At 42.9% G+C, this 17861-nt stretch overlaps 1 protein-coding gene across 3 annotated transcripts in view; it reads left to right on the top strand.

The window, feature by feature from the left end:
- SORD (sorbitol dehydrogenase) overlaps nt 1-15213 on the top strand; it is a 41477-nt gene extending 26264 nt beyond the window's left edge. For all 3 annotated transcript variants that reach the window (XM_019725308.2, XM_019725309.2, XM_074327811.1), the window contains 5 exons: nt 118-236; nt 8237-8302; nt 9050-9225; nt 12962-13083; nt 14003-15213. In XM_019725308.2, the coding sequence (XP_019580867.1) occupies nt 118-236; nt 8237-8302; nt 9050-9225; nt 12962-13083; nt 14003-14168 (649 nt within the window). In that variant the 3' untranslated portion in view covers nt 14169-15213. The remainder of the gene's footprint in view (nt 1-117; nt 237-8236; nt 8303-9049; nt 9226-12961; nt 13084-14002) is intronic.
- Nucleotides 15214-17861: the final 2648 nt, after the last annotated feature.

Below are 17861 nucleotides of genomic sequence, written 5' to 3'. Positions count from 1 at the left end.
TGAATATATGTAAATTTAGCTTGGTGCATTGCCTGGCACATAAATAAGTGCTCAATAAATATTAACTATTGTTATTAACCCAGAGGGACTAACTGAGTGTGTTGAATGACTCCCCAGGCTTCCTGACAATGTCACCTTTGAGGAAGGGGCCCTGGTTGAGCCACTGTCTGTCGGGATCCATGCCTGCCGGCGAGCTGGAATCACCCTGGGGAGCAAGGTGTTTGTGTGTGGAGCTGGTAAGAAACAGGTGGCACCCGGGCTATGAATTCATAAAAAGGAATGTGGGGACCCCTCTGCCCACCTCATTCCCCCTTTAAGGCTGAAATTGGTCCTAGGATCTTTCTGGGTAGGAGAGGATTACAATGTCTCATTTCCTCAGTGACCAGCACTTTGCTAAATAAACTAATATCTGCAGACATGATAGTAACTGCTGTTATTTCCTTTTATTCATTTAAAGAATGCAATTTGGGATTATTTTTTCAACCTTTGACAGGAAACTAGGGAAATATTTTTGATAGCAAAGAGAGGAGCAACTTTTGGAACTTTCAAATCATACTGGAGAAGTAGTCTTCTGGTCTATCCAGAAGTGAGGTGGGCCGTGCACACGGCCAGTGGAAGGAGTGGAGTGCAGGCCACCATGAGTCAGCATTCTGCATTGGGCTCAAAGCTAACTGCTTTCCGCCGCCTGAACAAACCCTGGCTGCCTCAGACTGAAGCATTTAGGCCTCTAACTTCTGGTGACTCAGACAGCGTGCTCGTACTCCTTGTGGGTGTGATCTGGTGATCCTCAGACACCTTTTTTTTTTTTTTTTTTTTTTTTTAGGTATAATTGACATATAACATTGGTTTCAGGTGCACAACATAATTATTTGATATTTGTATGTACAATTAGTTAATCCTTGTACAACCCTGGGGTGCCAACACCCTGCGCAATCAAAAATCTGGGTATAACTTTTGACTCTCCCAAAACTTAGCTAATGGCCTTCTGTTGACCAGAAGCCTTACCAATAACACAAACAGTTGATTAACACATATTTTATATGTTATGTATCATATACTGTATTCTTACAATAAAGTAAGCTAGCGAAAAGAAAATGTTATTAAGAAAATCATAAGAGAAAATTAATTTATGATATTTATTGAATAAAATCTACTTATGAGTGGACCTACAGAGTTCAAACCCACGTTGCTCAAAGGTCAACTGTATTGCAAAATGACCATCACAGTAGTTTAGTTAACATCCATCACTATACTTAGTTACAAAATTTTTTTCTTGTGATGAGAACTTTTAAGATCTATTCTCTTAGCAACTTTCAAATATGCAGCACAATATTATTAACTATAGTCACCATGCTGTACATTAATCATTTTATAACTGAAAGTTTGTGCCTTTTGACCCCCTTTACCCATTTCACCCACCTCCTACCCTCTGCCTCTGGTAACCAACCTGTTCTCTGTATCTATGAGCTTGGGCTTTTTGTTTTGTTTTGTTTTAGATTCCATATACAAGTATTTCGACGTGACATTTACCTTTCTCTGTTTGATTTATTTCACTTAGCATAATGCCCTCAAGGTCCATCTGTGTTGTCACAAATGGCAAGATTTTCTTCTTTTTTTTGTGGCTGAGTAATATTCCATTGTATATATTACATACCTCATTTTCTTCATCCATTTAGCCATCAGTGAACCCTTAAGTTGTTTCCATGTGTTAACTATTGTAAATAATGCTGCAATGAACATGAGGGTACACATATCTTTGAATTAATGTTTTCATTATCTTTGGATCAATATCCCGAAGTAGAAATGCTGGATTATATGGTAGTTCTGTTTTCAATATTCTGAGGAAACTCCATACTTTTTCCATAATGACTGCATCAATTTGTATTCCTACCAACAGTGTACATGGATTCCCTTTTCTCCACATCTTCACCAGCACTTGTTATTGCTTGCATTTTTAATAACAGCCATTTTAAGAGGTCTGCGGTGATCTCATTGTGGTTTTGATTTGCATTTCCCTGATGAGTGGTGTTGAGCACCTTTTCATGTACCTGTTGGCCATCTGTGTGACTTTGGAAAAATGTCTATTCTGATCCTCTGCCCATTTTTTATTGGAATTGTTTGTGTTTTTGCTATTGAATTATATGAGTTTTTAAATATATTTTGGATATTAATCCCTTAACAAATACATGATTTGCAAATATTTTCTCCTATTTAGTAGGTTACCTTTTTCATTTTGTTGATGGTTTCCTTTGCTGATCAGAAGCTTTTTAGTTTGATGTTTTCCCACTTGTTTAGTTCTGCTTTTATTGCCTTTGCTTTTGGTGTCAAATCCAAGAAAATCATCACCAGGACAATATCAAGGAGTTCACCACCTATGTTTTCTTCTAGGGTTTTATGGTTTCAGGTCTTTAATCCATTTTGAGTTAATCCTCACACACTTTTGTGACTGATTTTCTTTGGCAGGGCCAGATAAGTGACCGCAGGGCTTCCTAAGTGGGGTGACGGGTATAGAACAGACTTGCCTCAATGAGCCAGCAGACTGTTGGTTTCAGGTGACAGATTTTTTTTAAATTAGATTCAGGTGTACAAAACAATGTAATAGTTAGACATTTGTCGCATCCAGCGCAACACGGGCAATGAGAACGAGAAGGGGCGGTGAAGGGTTAAGAAAGAAACAGAAATCAAGAAAGTTTTGAAATAGGGGCCAAGGGTCTCACAACCTCGAAGGACTGAGAGCCCCAAATCGGGCCACCTTGTGGCTTTTATTGATGCACATACAAGGAAGTAGCATTGTTTTTACTACGTCTGTGAGTCTCATACGCGATACCAGAAAACTGGTTCAAACCAATCACCCTTGCCTGTCAAAAGTCCCATGATTTGTAAATAATTATTGTTTGTACCTCCCCAGGAGACAAAACCTTTATGTTGAAAACGTACTGAGATGGAGAACTGATGTTATCACTTCCCAAGCAGGTTGTGGGAAGGAATACAGCACAGAGGCAGAAGCTCTCCTTAGACGGGGGAAGGTGGGGGCTGTGCCCACCTCTATCAACCCCGTGAATTCTCCTGGTGGTCCCCACACGACTGTGCCTGTCTTAGGTTGTTTCTTTCTTCAGGAATTTTACCCGTCCTTGGCTAGCCAGCCATCCTTTGGGGCCAAACAGGGAGATGGCATAAAGGTGAAGCAATGTCCCTGAAAGGAATAGTCTCACAGACTCTTCTTTATTTAAGGGTAGGCAGGAGGGGACAGACGGTTAAGCTGCTGCGTGACAACATCTCCCCCTTTTTGTTTTTGAAATGTGAGAAACACAGACCTTGCAGATTCTTCATTCATTGCCCTTCAGAGGGCTTTTTGTCCACTTCTGAGGACTAAACAAAATAAACATAGAGCAATAAACAGAATAACAATAGCACCAGCAAACGCTCCTGTCAAAGTCTTTCCCCAATTGACAGGGTACAAAGTAGAGAGTCCTTCTGCAGCCGAAGAAAGTGCCTCCTCTCCAGGGAGGAGTTGAAGCTTGGCGTTAGACAGCTGATCAACTTCTTGTTGCAGTTGTAAAATGTCCACAGTGAGATTAGGTGTGTGTCCCAGGAGATGAGCTCGTACCTCAGACCACGGGGTATGAGTTTGATTATAAGAGAAAGGGGTTACACAATAGGTAGACATATTCCAATCACATTTTAAAGTAACCATAGTATGGAGATTTTCCAATTGATCACCAAGAAATATAACAGTAGTTTCTAAATCAGCTAATTTAACATTAATTTCCGGATCTATCTTGTTGATTCCAAGATTTATTAGCATTTTCATGTCATTTTTGTACAAATTCAGTGGTCAGTACCATTTGGTGTAGAGCTACTCCAGAAATGGCAGCGACCGTAGTTATAGCAATTATTCCCACAATAGCAGCAAATAAGAGTCCAATAAATCTTTAGGTTCTATGTAAAATCTGATGAAAAAGTTGAAGAATAATATGGACTGTGGGGGAACCTTCCCACACCCACAGAGCCTCAATATTCAGATCTTGTAAGTGGTTGCAGCCATCTATACTTGTCCTCTGTTGTTGGTTCTTTCCACGGTTGATTATCAGGCTGGTCTTCAGTGCGTTGTTCATGATATGGTTTGATACACCAACTGGGCACCCACAAAGGATGTTCTTCTGGTCCTGGAGAAACACAAGCATAACCTCGTCCCCATGTTAACAAGTTTCCTAACTGCCATTGATTAGTTTGAATATCTTTCCACCAAATGGGCACATTCTCCAAAGCTTTAGGACTATGGAGATTGTTAAAATGTCTTTCTGCAGCTGTGCGCCCAAGGTGCGGTTCTGTGCTAGAGCCAGAAGAATTCAAAAAATTTAAAGTAAACATGGCTTTAACTAGTTGAACTTGCGGAGGATCCTTGCTGTCTCCCCCTTTTTGTTTTTGAAGCTGCTTTTTCAAAGTATAATTAGCACATTCAGCAATAGCTTGGCCTTGTGGGTTATAAGGCATTCCTGTGGTGTGATTAATTTTTCACAGTTCACAGAATTTTGTAAACTTTGTGTTGATATAAGCAGGGCCATTGTTTTGATTGCTTGAGGGAGCCCCATGATTGAAAAACAGACAAGTAAATGGTGGCAGGAGTGTACGGCAGTCTCACCTGTCTGCGCTGTAGCAGTAAGAAAGCCAGAGGCAGTATCCACAGTAACATGGACAAAGGACAAACGTCCAAAAGAGGGGACATGTGTCACATCCATTTGCCAGATAGCATTGGGGACTAAACCCCGGGGATTAACCCCTTCATGACACTCTTGTGGGGCATTAAGAATTTGACAAGTTGGACAAGTTTGAACAATCTGTCGAGCCTGTTTATGAGTAATAGGAAAGTGGGCCTGGAGGCCACCAGCATTTATATGAGTTAAAGAATGGAAATGGGTTGCCTCGGTAATTAGGGCACTTTTTACTAATTAATCAGCAATAGCATTGCCATGCATCAATGATCCTGGTAAAGGCGTATGAGCAAGAATATGAGTAATAAAAAATGAATGTTGACGGTTTTTTACAACTTGTTGGAGTTGATTAAAAAGAAGTTGGAAAGACAGGTTTGAATTATAAGATAGAGATGCCGTCTCAATGTTTTGTACTGTATGTACAGCATAAGCAGAATCAGAGACAATATTTAAAGACTCAAGAAAATTTTTTAAAGCAGTTAGAACAGCTACTAGCTCTGCTCTTTGTGCAGAGGTACAATTAGTTTGTATGATCTGTTGACCCATTTCACTGACAATTGTTGCCTTACCATTACTAGACCCATCAGTGAAGACCATGACCCTGCGGAACAGGGGTTTATCTGACCTTTTTAGGTAAAATCCATTTGGTTTTTAAAAGAAACTGAAATAATTTGTTTTTTGGATAATGATTATCAATTACTCTAAAAAATTCACAAATCGCAGTTTGCCAAGATTCAGAATGAATATTTAAATGTGTTATTTGTTGTTTTTTAAAAGGAACTACTATTTTACTTGGTTCCTGTCCATTTAAATGAAGCACTCTGGTGCAAGCTCGTGATGAGTTCTGAAATTAATTCTGCATAACTTGGGAGTGACTTAACAAAATTGTTAGGCAGAAACAGCCACTCTACCAGGTCATTTTGTTGAATAATGATCACTGTAGGTGAATGTGGAGTGGGGAAAATCAAAATTTGTAAAGGTTGAGATGGATCTATGTGCTGAATTTGAGCATCCTGAATTTTTTTTCAACTAATTCTAACTCTTTGTTGGCCTGAGGGGTTAGAGTGCGGGGGTTGTCTAGTTGAGGGGGGCCCCACAAAAGACCAAATAGGTTACTAAGCGCATAAGTAGGAATACCCAAAGTAGGACGTAGCCAATTAATATCTCCTAATAATTTTTGTAAATCATTTAATGTGGAGATTTGATCTCTCCTAATTTGTACGTTTTGAGGCCAGATGGTCTGTCTATCCATTATAGCTCCGAGATATTTTATAGGAGTTGTAGTTTGAATCTTATCAGGAGCTATACAGAGACCTGTTGACTCTCGAGCTATTCCTGGAGTAACTTAAAACAATTAGCTAAAATCTCTGTAGAAGATGCAGCACAGAGAATGTCATCCATATAATGAATGATATAACAGTCTGGAAATATTACTCTAACTGGCAAAACAGCTCTAGCTACAAAAAATTGACAAATTATGGGACTATTAAGCATTTCCTGTGGAAGAACTTTCCATTGATATCTTTTGATAGGTTCTTAATTATTTATAGAAGGTACTGAAAATGCAAATCTAGGGCAGTCTTGAGGATGCAAGGGAATAGTATAAAAACAATCTTGTAAGTCTGTTACTACTAATGGCCAATTTTTAAGAATCATGGATGGTTGTGGGAGTCCAGGCAGAACCTCTCCTTAGATGGGGGAAGGTGGGGGTCTATGCCCACCTCTATCAACCCCGTGAATTCTACTGGTGGTCCCCACATGACTGTGCCTGTCTTAGGTTGTTCCTTTCTTCAGGAATCTTATCCGTCCTTGGCTAGCCAGCCATCCTTTGGGGCCAAACAGAGAGATGACATAAAGGTAAAACAATGTCCCTGAAAGGAATAGTCTCACAGACTCTTCTTTCTTTTTAAGAGTAGGTACAAGGGGACAGACAGGCATGCTGCTGTGTGACAACAGACATTTACACCCTTCACAAAGTGATAACCCTCCTCCCCCAATCTATTACCCCTCTGACATCGTATATAGCTGTTACAGTTCCATTGACTATTACCTATGCTGTGCTCCATATCCCGTGACTATATATATATTAAATTATAGTTGACATTCAATATTATTCAGCTTCAGCTTCAGGTGTACAGCACAGTGGTCAGGCATCTACACTGTCCATGAAGTGGTATCCTTAATAAGACAAGTGCCCATCTGACACCCCACAAAATCTTTACATTATTGATTATATTCCCCAGACTGCCTTTCGTATCCCCAAGTCAATACTGTGGCTACCAATGTGTGTTTTCTAATCCCCTCACCATCTCCCTCACCCCCACCTTCGTCCCATCAGTTTTTCCTCTATATCTCTGAGACTATTTCTGTTTAGTTTGGTCATTTATTCTGTTCCTTAGGTTCCACATATAAGTGAGATCATATGGTATTTGTCGTTCTACGTCTGACTTATTTTACGTAGCATAATCTCTAGGTCCATCCATATTGTTGCACAGATGACAGATTTTTTAACAATCTGCGTAAGTAATATCTTTTGCCATAGGAAAAAAAAAGATGTCATATACATCAAATGTGCACACACACAGATTTAACCATAGCCCCATCAGCCTGAGAGAATCACTGTTAACATTTTGGTATAGACTCTTAGTTTCTTTTTTTTTAATGAGATCATACTGAATATGCTTAATTTTTTTAAACCTACTCTTTTTTTTAAACAACACATTGTATACATTTTTTCATGTCAGTGAACAAAAGATTTGTGACATAATTTTTAATAGCTGTGCAGTGTCCCATTGTAGTTTGATCATCTGTTTGTTGGTCATTTCAGGTATTTTCCAGTGTTTTGCTTTCTGTGGGAACTCACAAAATTATTTTCAAGGGAGGAGTCCAAAAAGCAAATCCCCAAAGATATTCTGTATAACCTTATTTTGTGGGTCTGGTTTTGATGATTAAAATCATCATGTCATCTAGCATGCGGAATCTGGTGAAGCAGGTTGTCTTAGGGCTGAGTCTTAGTCTCCTGAACACCCTGGAGCTGCCTGAACAGCTGCCTTAACCCAAGGAGCCAGCTCACTTAAGGACACCCTCCAGGGTGATCCTCAGCGAGTACCTAAAAATGATCTGTCTCTACTTGGGGAGGTATGATAGGTTCTAAGAAGATAGGGGTCAAAGAGAACAGGAAAATGTATCCAGATTTTCAGAGACTTCTCTGAACAAATGTTTCCGTTAGCCCTCTGGTTCGTTGATATCATCCCTAAGCAGTGATATTACCCTAAGAGTCAGTGGATATTTTCTGATTCTGTTTTAGGAGAGAATCAAATAGAACCTAGCACAAGGAGCACATTTCATGTAGAGAGTAATTCTCATGTATTCAACAAACAATTGTTAATGTCTCAGTATGTGGCAGGCACTGAGATAGATGCTAGAGGTGCACAAAAACATGATTCCTGTTTATGGCCTAGACAAGGGGGAGAGCTGATGTTTCATATTTCAAAAAAGTGTCTCCTATTTCCTGCTTTATGTAGGGCCAATTGGACTGGTCAATTTGCTTGTGGCCAAGGCAATGGGCGCAGCTCAAGTGGTGGTGACTGGTAAGATTTTCTTCTTTTTAAATCTCCTTGAGGGGGAAACAGTTGGGCCTATAGTTAGTTTGGGGCAGGGGCATGAAACCTATTCCCTCCCTGGGGTCCCAGGTTTCTAGAAGGGGCTCCTCCGCTTTTCTCCTGGCTCCAAGGTTGAAAAGCCCACCCAGGGGATGACCAAGTCAGGGCTCAGGAGGGGTCTCTTGAAGCTGCTGGGAGAGGGTGGCTGCTGTGAAGAGGAGGACCTGGCTCTTTATGTATGGACCTGAGATGCCCATACTGGCTACTTGGTCCCAAGAGGAGGCTCAGCCCTTGGTCCAAGCCCAGGAGCCAACGAGGCTGTGTGTGTGTGTGTGTGTGCTATGCAGCTAGTGGGATGAACGATATGTTTATAAGAGGATGTTTGTGTAGAGGTGTGTGGTATGTGGGTGTGCATGGATGTATGGTGGAGAGGGAATGTAGAAGAGTATATGTGTTTCATGTGAGGAGACGGTATCAGAGAGTGTGTATAGTAGGTATCTGTGAAAGCGTATATGTGTGTGAAGAGAAGATAACTTTGAGAAAGTGTGCACGTGTGTAGATGTGTGGTGTGTACGGGGAGCGTGTGATGGTGTAGAGAGCATGTGTGTTGGGCTCAGCGACACCACCCACCACACCAGACCTCCATTGCCATCAGAACCCACGCCGCCATTTTTATGTTCTCCCTAATCCGCCATCCAGTTTTTCAGTTTGAAAGAAACTTTGTTTCAACTTTAGATCTGTCTGCTTCTCGGCTGTCTAAAGCGAAGGAAGCCGGGGCTGATTTCGTCCTCCAGATCTCCAAGCAGAGTCCTCAGGAAATCGCCAATAAAGTAGAAAGCCTCCTGGGATGCAAGCCAGGAGTCACGATCGAGTGCACAGGGGCAGAGACCGCCATCCAGGCAGGCATCTATGTGAGTGAGATGAGGGCAGCTCTGGGGAACTGGTGCAGGGTAGTGAACTGAGTAGAAGTCAGGGGTCCTACCATGATTCGCCGAAAATAAGACCTAGCCGGACAATCAGTTTTAATGTGTCTTTTGGAGCAAAAATTAATATAAGACCGGGTCTAAGACCGGTCTTAAAATATGAGTGGGTATTATGTTGTATTGTATTGTATTATATTATATTATATTATATTATATTATATTATATTATATTATATTAAACCGGGTCTTATAGTAAAATAAGACTGGGTCTTATATTAATTTTTGCTCCAAAAGGCTCATTATTGCTGATGGTCCGGCTAGGTCTTATTTTCGGGGAAACATGGTACTCATACGTGAGCCTTGAAAGATGTTAAATGATCCACATCTTTAGGATGGGACTGTTGTCGTGATCAATATCTATGATCATACAAGTTGTGCTCTTAATGAAGCGATCAATAGGAGGAACAGGGAACCATGTTCCAGTTTAAGTATGGGAAATCCCTATCTTGTTTTAATAAGGAAAACTGTGGTGTTTGAGTCATTTATATAAAGTGACAGTCAGTCACAAGGTGTGGTGATTTTCAGGGTCACAGTTGACTACTGCTATCCTCTCCCAAAATTAGGAAAAGATGAGCTGCCAAATAATCTGATTCGCCCCTCAGGGACCCACTAGTAATTTATGAGAAGTTGGCAGGGGTGTGGGGAAGGGGATTGGCATGGACAGATCAGAGTATGAGGAAAAGAGGGGAGAAAATACCTTCTAGGTTCCAAACCCCACTGTGTGCTAGGTCTTTTTTGGATGCTTTATAAATATGATGACTGATCTGCGCCATAGCCATGAAATTAGTCATTTTCCACATTTTGGTGTGAGAGGCCCAGTGACTTGCCTTGAACACACTGCTCCAATGCCTGCATTTTTCCTACTCTGTCCATTGCTTAGGAGAGGAAGGGAAGGGAGGGACAAGGAGCCAGTGAGCAACTATGCTAGGGTGGAGGGGCAGGGCTGGGGAGAGCCATGGTGACAACTGCCACCACTGGACACTCCTTCCCTGCCTTCCAAACAGCTTCCCCATAGCAGTTTGGGCTTCCTTCTTCCTTCTGAGTCACAACTGGATCATGTACAGGGGCATTTTGCACCATGCAAGAAATTCTGAGGAAAACTGACCCATAGAGCTGTGTGGCACAGCCCTTGGGCCTGGCACCCTAACAGAGCTGCCCTGCCCTCCTACCAAGATGTCATGTCATGTCATCAAGGGCAGATGAGGCAGCAGGAGGAGGGAGAAGCAGGTGGCACCTTCACCTTGGGGCAAAGAGAAACCAAAACTCAGAGGGCAATGGGTCTACGTGTAGTCAGTCGGCCCATGACATACCTTTGGCACATGTTGTGTCCAGCTTTGTGCTGGGCACCTCAAGGGCTATGACAGTGAGTAAAGTGTATCTACTGTCTTTAAGTTGTTGACAGGTCAGTGACCCCCCACTCCACAGAGAGGCACTAAAAGATATGGCTTCACAATGTGAGGCTTTCCTTCCTCTTCTCTCCTGCCTGGAGAGCATCTGGGAACAGCTGGCATCTCCAACTGTTGACAGTGGAGGCCAGGCTACCTGAGGTGGACGTGGAGGTCAATGTGATCCAAGGGCCTCTCCTGAGTGGGGAGTGGAGCCATCATGCATGACAGGTGCTGTAGAATGCTACAGGCCACCCCTCTAGCAGGCAGGTTAGGTTAAGTCACCTTATGGACATACCTGAGAGTCACTTTCCTGTCAGATTGTGACTAGATAATGTTGATGAAGAGAAGTGGCAAATGCTTAGGGTAGAATCGATGTCATCTCCTTGGTGCAGAGGTCACACCCACAAAACAATGGTCAGGTAGTCCGGGCATTCCTTTGCCTATGGTCACCAAACTGCTGGCCTCCTGTCAGCTTGGTATGGCCAATTTGACTATGTTCCTCCTTTTTCTTTTTTTTTTAACATTTTTTTTTTTTTTAATTGGGGAAGGGGAACAGGACTTTATTGGGGAACAGTGTGTACTTCCAGGACTTTTCTTCCAAGTCAAGTTGTTGTCCTTTCAATCTTAGTTGTGGAGGGCGCCATTCAGCTTCAAGTTGTCCTTTCAGTCTTAGTTGTGGAGGGCGCAGCTCAGCTCCAGGTACAGTGGCCGTTGCTAGTTGCAGGGGGTGCAGCGCACCATCCCTTGCGGGAGTCAAGGAATCGAACTGGCAACCTTGTGGTTGAGAGCCTGCACTCCAACCAACTGAGCCATCAGGAAGGCAGCTCAGCTCAAGGTGCCGTGTTCAATCTTAGTTGCAGGGGGTGGAGCCCCCCCATCCCTTGCGGGACTCGAGGAATTGAACCGGCAACCTTGTGGTTGAGAGCCCACTGGCCCATGCTGGCCCATGTGGGAATCGAACTGCCAGCCTTCGGAGTTAGGAGCATGGAGCTCCAACCGTCTGAGCCACCGGGCCGGCCCAACATTCCTCCTTTTTACCAGATGGAGAGGAAATGCTGATGGGAAACATTGTTCCTAGAAAATTTCTCAAGTCGAGTGTTTTCTATGGCTCACCCATACCTTTGACCTCTCTCCTCCACTTACCCAGTGGGGACAGCTACATTTTCCAGTTGAGATACCTCCCCCTTACTGACAGTGTTCATATGTCACAGGTGGTTTGTAAATGACTGCTCTTCAATAATAATAAAAAAAAACATGCCAAACAATGAGCCTCCTTATGCCAAGCACTGTGATTGGTACCCCCAACAGCCCTGCTGCTGGGGCATCATCCTGTTACACGGGAGGAAGCTGGCTGAGAGGCACCATCCAGGGTCCCATAGCTGAAAAGTACAAATACCAGCATCACCCCCATGCTGCAGGCCTCTCTCAGTGGTATGTCCTTCCCCTCAGAGTCTGGAATGAATTGTCCATTTTTCTTTCTCTCATAACATCAAGCACAATGATCTCCAAAAATCTCTGGAGCAGGCACAACACTCAGGAGGAGTTATGTGGAGGTTGTCAAGGGAAACTTCACTCTCTGGCCTCCTCCAAGGAAGAAACTGATAAGGCAGATAGATGTTCAAGGAAGACAAAATCCGTTGTGACCGATAGTATCGGTCAGGATGAATGTCTCTGGAACAAACATATTTCTAAATGCCAGCTTGCATGTATAAGGCAATTTTTAAACCACAAAATTCCAATAGCCCTCTCCATTTGTATAATGCTTAGTTTTCTACCAAGAGGGTGGCTCCTTAGAGGTTTGACAAAAATCCTGTCTTGTGGGGTGGGCACTCTGGAGGAGGAACGGGTGCTGAGACGAGGAAGTGGATGAAACCAGCACCTGGTACTGAATTAGTAAAGCTTTGAAAGATGCTCGGGGGACCTCTGAAGATCAGCGTTGTTTGTAGGGGAGATTCTCACAGGTCTGGAGAACCTTGGCTATTTCCTAGGATTTTGTGAACAGTGGAAGATGCTCCCTCTGTGCCTGGTCCTCCAATAATACACTGGTGAAGTATATTATTTCAGGATCTTTAAAGAAGATAATGTTTACTTTGCTGCTCTCGTGTTTGGTCGCCGTGTGGAAGAGTTCAGCAGTATAGAAAGAATCATGTTCCCTGGAAGTTTTGGATACTCACCTGATGGAATCAGAAGATAATTGTGTGATGACAGTGTTGTTTTGAGTAGGAAGTCTGCATTTTCTTATCTTCCTGGTTTTCTTGTTTTTACTTCCTCCTCAGGCCACTTGTTCTGGTGGGACCCTGGTGCTTGTGGGACTGGGTTCTGAGATGACTAATGTACCCCTAGTGCATGCAGCCATCCGAGAAGTGGATATCAAGGGCGTGTTTCGATACTGCAACACGTGAGTTTGTTGTGGGTGAGTGGGGTGGTGAGCGGCTAGCAGGACGGGCAGGCCTCTGGGACCAAGAGTCTCTGCCTATTTATTTATAAGGCGCATTCCCTGGCCACACAGACAGTGATATGATATGATATGATATGATATGATATGATATGATATGATATGATATGATATGATATGATATGGTTCCAAAGAGAGGATTTACTCCAGGTTAAAGAACAGGAAGGCAAAGATGGCAGGGGGAGGGAGGAAAGAGGGAGGGAAGGAAGAAGATTTTGAAGTATGCTCTTTTTGGGTGTCTACCACTCATCACCCAGGCCCTTTCTTTTACATTTACTGAAGTGGCCAGATCTCCATTTTCCTCTTTAAAGTGAAGAAGGAGAGAAGGACAACAGCAAGAACTCAAGTCCCTTAGTTCCCACTCCAGAGCCCCTGGGCACACCCTGCGAAGTGAGAGGGTCTTAATTCACCCCACCCCATATTCTATGACTCCACCCCCTCTCCTGCTGGGGACGTCTGTCCAGTATCACCTTCCCCACCAGTGTCTCATGCCCACCTTCAGAGTTAAACCATTCCTTCAGCAGAGTACCTGTTTTCTAGTAAACTGCTGAGCTGCTAAGGGGTGTGATTGGATTATCCTGGGCTGACTCCCTGAGGCTTATCTGCCTTTCAGTAGCTTCCATATGTTCTATGCCTTCATGCCAAGGGAATTCTAGGCTTCATGGCAGACATTGCAGAGGGGCCAGGGAGAATTTGGGAACAAATTGTAAGATCATTTCCACCATTGTTGGTCTGTAGAATTGACCTTGCAGAACCACAGTGCTATAAATAAATATGGCCAAGCTGATGTTGTACTTGGTAGTTTGGGGGGCCTGGCTCTTTCCTCCTGAAGGTTGAATGTAATGCTTGTGATCTTTTACAGGTGGCCAGTGGCGATTTCAATGCTTGAGTCCAAGTCTGTGAATGTAAAGTCCTTAGTGACCCATAGGTTTCCTCTGGAGAAAGCTCTGGAGGCCTTTGAAACATCCAAAAACGGGCTGGGGTTGAAAGTCATGATCAAGTGCGACCCCAACGATCAGAATCCCTGATATTATCTGGGCTCTGCCCTCATCCCCACCTTCTCAGCATCTTGGAGCCGCATGGCTGGTCTTTGCAGAAGTTTCTTTTAAGTAGTAAGAATAATTAAATAATTCATTATAAGCAGAGAGCCTTGCACAGAGGAGTTGGTGTGCCTTAAAAACACAAGTAGGGATAGTTTGGGGGAGCTTGTAGCCAGAATGACCTATTCATGCTGGGCAAAGTTCAGCAAGTGGAGCAAGTTCAGGTAGGTGCTGGGAAATCCCCTTCTTCCTGGAGTGCCTGAGTTAGGGGAAGAAATCTGTCCTTTGGTTTCCTGGTTCCTGGCCAGGTGGGGAGTGGGGACTGAGTTATGAAGACACAACTTTATCAAGACTTAACTGGCCCAGAAGCTAATTTGCATGAAAATCTGCAGCTCAGAGTCTGGGATGAGGGGCAATAGTTTTAGCTTAGAGCACAGTATTTCTAGACATAGGTACTCTTTGGTTTTATGACAAAAAGAATGAGGAACTGACCTTCCTGGGTCTAGGGTAATATTAAAACCAATCAAATAAAACCAAAATCCCATGTGAGGTCAAACCTGCTTGCGTTCCCCAAATGTCAGGGAACATCAGTACTGCTTGAAGGTTGCCTGTTTTTCAACCCCTGAGAATTCTGTGTAATTTACTTTGTAAGGTAAAGAACCACCTTCCTAATGTTCCCCACTCTTACCCTTTCACTATTCAGAGGCAGCCACTACAGGCTCCTTTGTCACCAGGTAACTAGGAGACACCTACCTAAGGAGAGTCATGAGGAGTCCTAATGGGAGACCTTAAATCGTGCGTCTGATGAGCCCAGGAGGGTTTGGTTAGTGCACCTGTCTTCTCCACTCTACAAGAATAGCATCCCCTTCTAAGCTCAAACTCACTCATGATTATTATACAATTAATTCCATGTAATTCTGGTAATTATAAACAGAAAACCTTTCCCCTTCTCATAGCCAGTTAAGCCTCTTGGTATATTTCTGTCCATTTGAATGATATCTCTGACCTTATTAAAGTTGTGACCTTATTTCAATTTTCTTGTGTAACAATTGGGGCCAATCACATTATGCCCATTTGTGACTTTAAGATTATTAGTCAACTCAATGCTGGGCCAGGGCTGTGGCAGCAGCAATGGTGCCCTCAGAAAATCCCAGGGACCAGAGAGCCAGCCCCAACATCATGGACCTTAAGACAGACCTGGAGACCAGTTCAGGTGGGAAACCAGCCCGCCATCAGAAGGTCATCCCCATAGCTCATCTAACTTTTATTATCAACTGCTCTCTGGAAACAGCTCTTCCTGGCAGCACCTCCAGAGCCACCCTGAGCCCCCAGTCCCAATGAAGACCTACATCTTGTTCTGTGGGGAAAGCCAGCCCCATCTAACTCAGAAGACCTCCTGGGTATCCAAGCCAGAGCACTCGGCCTCCCTGCAAAGGGACTGTGGCCCCAGCGCCCTCCCCAGTCAGCACACTCTGCTTCTAGGAGGCTCCTGAAGCCAAGGGGAGCCCCTTGAAGACTGTGCCCATGAGGTTTTCAGCTTGGGGAACAGCCATAGGCTCTCTGAAAACCCTCACCTGTGTCTGGGAAGGCAGATTCACTGGAAAAGCCTGACCATGGGGGGAGGGGTTGGCACACGGGGCTCAAGTGTGCAGGGGCCGCAATTCCCAGAGCCCTCTCCCTCTTCCCCAGCCAGCGGAAGTCTTGTGCCAGAGCCAAGGAAAGAGCGTTAGGTTCACTAACAGACATCTGAAACAGCCACAGAGCACACACTCAAAAGAGTACCCTACCTCCTTCCTCCCTATCTTTCTTAGCCTTTCAAAGGAAGCAGGATAAGGCACATCCATGTGGAAAGAGACTAATTCTTTCATAAAGCAAATACTAATAGAGCATCATTTACATGCCAGGTTCTGCAAAATGCCAGGGAAGGCACCACAGCTTTCTTGGAGTTCATATTTTTGGAGTGGGGAATGGGTAGGGGGAGGGGAGGGAAAAATGGATAAACAACTGAATAAATGAAGATTTTGAACAATGAAAAAAGATTATTAGTCAAGAATGAGCATATGCCCTATTTTGCCATGTATAATGTGCTATGTATAATGCACACCTACGTTTTTGGCCCACATTTTCAGGAAAACTTTCATTTTCAAATATTTATTTACATTTAGGTACTTGTTTTGTATTATAAAGGAAATTTTAGCATTTATTTTTAATATCATGGTACAAGAAATTTTATGTAACAAATAATTACAAAACACAAGAACAGATACAAGGTACAAGAAATTTATGTACCAGTAACAAATTTACGGTATTTACACATCATAGAAGGCCAGGGACTCTGTCGTTGCAAGTTCATCGAAAGTTCAACAAAACCTATTGTATTCCAGAGCATTATTTTACATACAGATATCATTGATTTCGAGAGTTATACTTTTAACTCATAAGCATAAATAAAAGAATTCAAAACATTTATATAGTGGCGGCCAGTTGGTTTAGTGGTTAAAGTGCAGTGCATATAACACCAAGGTGGCCAGTTCAATTCCCACATGGGCCAGTGAGCTGCGCCCACCACAACTAGATTGTGTTTTTCCCTCACAAATTTGGGCATAAAAAGTGCGCATTATACACAACAAAATATAATAGTAGCTGTGACATAACTTAGGCTGCAGCCTTTAATTCCTCACTTTAGCTGGGGGCAGAGGGTCGCTTTACATTAATGATCCCTAATCCTCACACCAAGCCAAATACATTAGATTGTTCTACAGCTAAGGAAATAGAGAAACCAGGTAATTTGCTCACACACTGCTTTTCTCGTCTTCTCTGGAGGACGGTGGGATCTTCAGACTTCTGTCTACACACAGCACATGCACTCAGCAGCCACATAGCCCACTGGGCTTCTCTTGAGTCCTGTTGAGTCCAGGGCCAGACTTGTCAGCTGCCTTCTCTCAAAAACTTTCTCCTTCCAGCTCAGTCGTGCCCAAATTTGCTTGAATGTGGAATGAGAAGGGCTTCCTCCCTTTTTAGTTCTAGATGGCAGGCTTCCAATAGAAATGCCCCTGAAGGAGGTAGACTCACTCTTAAGTTCACGTATAGTTCCTTCTTCATTTTTGTTTAAATACCATTATTATGTTGAAGAAATTAGGTCGTTTGTTCTCCACACACTATTCTGCATTTATTTTCATTTAATAAAGTCTTAAATTCCTATGTCAATAATTATACACATTATCATTTTTAACCACCATATCCCATTCTGTGGATGTACTATCACTTATAAAGCAAATCACTATATTTTGGGTATTTGGAGAGTGCTTTAAGGCTTTGTCTTCTGACAAAGTTGTGATGACTTCCTTTGCATACATTTTTGTACTCCTGACTTATTTCCTGAAGTTATGTTTTAGAATGAAAATAGTTGGATTGAAGGGTGTACACATTTTAAAAGTGATTTAGTTAGACAAGAAAGCAAAATATTGATATTGAGACTATGTAAGAATCTGAGACTGCCGCTAGCTTCCTCGATGCCTGACTTTAATAAAGCCTTTCCTTGCTTTCTCCAAAAAAAAAAAAAAAAAAAGAATCTGAGATTGGGGGTGTCCCATACCATGTACAATGTAGGAAGACTCTGGGGCACCTTTCAGGGGCTGCTGAGGATGGAGCCATGAAGCCACTGGCTTCTGGCCTCAGGCC

This window comes from Rhinolophus sinicus, linkage group LG03 (genome assembly GCF_036562045.2).
Source record: "Rhinolophus sinicus isolate RSC01 linkage group LG03, ASM3656204v1, whole genome shotgun sequence".
NCBI classification, from domain to species: Eukaryota; Metazoa; Chordata; class Mammalia; order Chiroptera; family Rhinolophidae; genus Rhinolophus; species Rhinolophus sinicus.
Note: the sequence above shows the minus strand (reverse complement) of the source record. Positions and strands in the feature narration are given on the sequence as shown.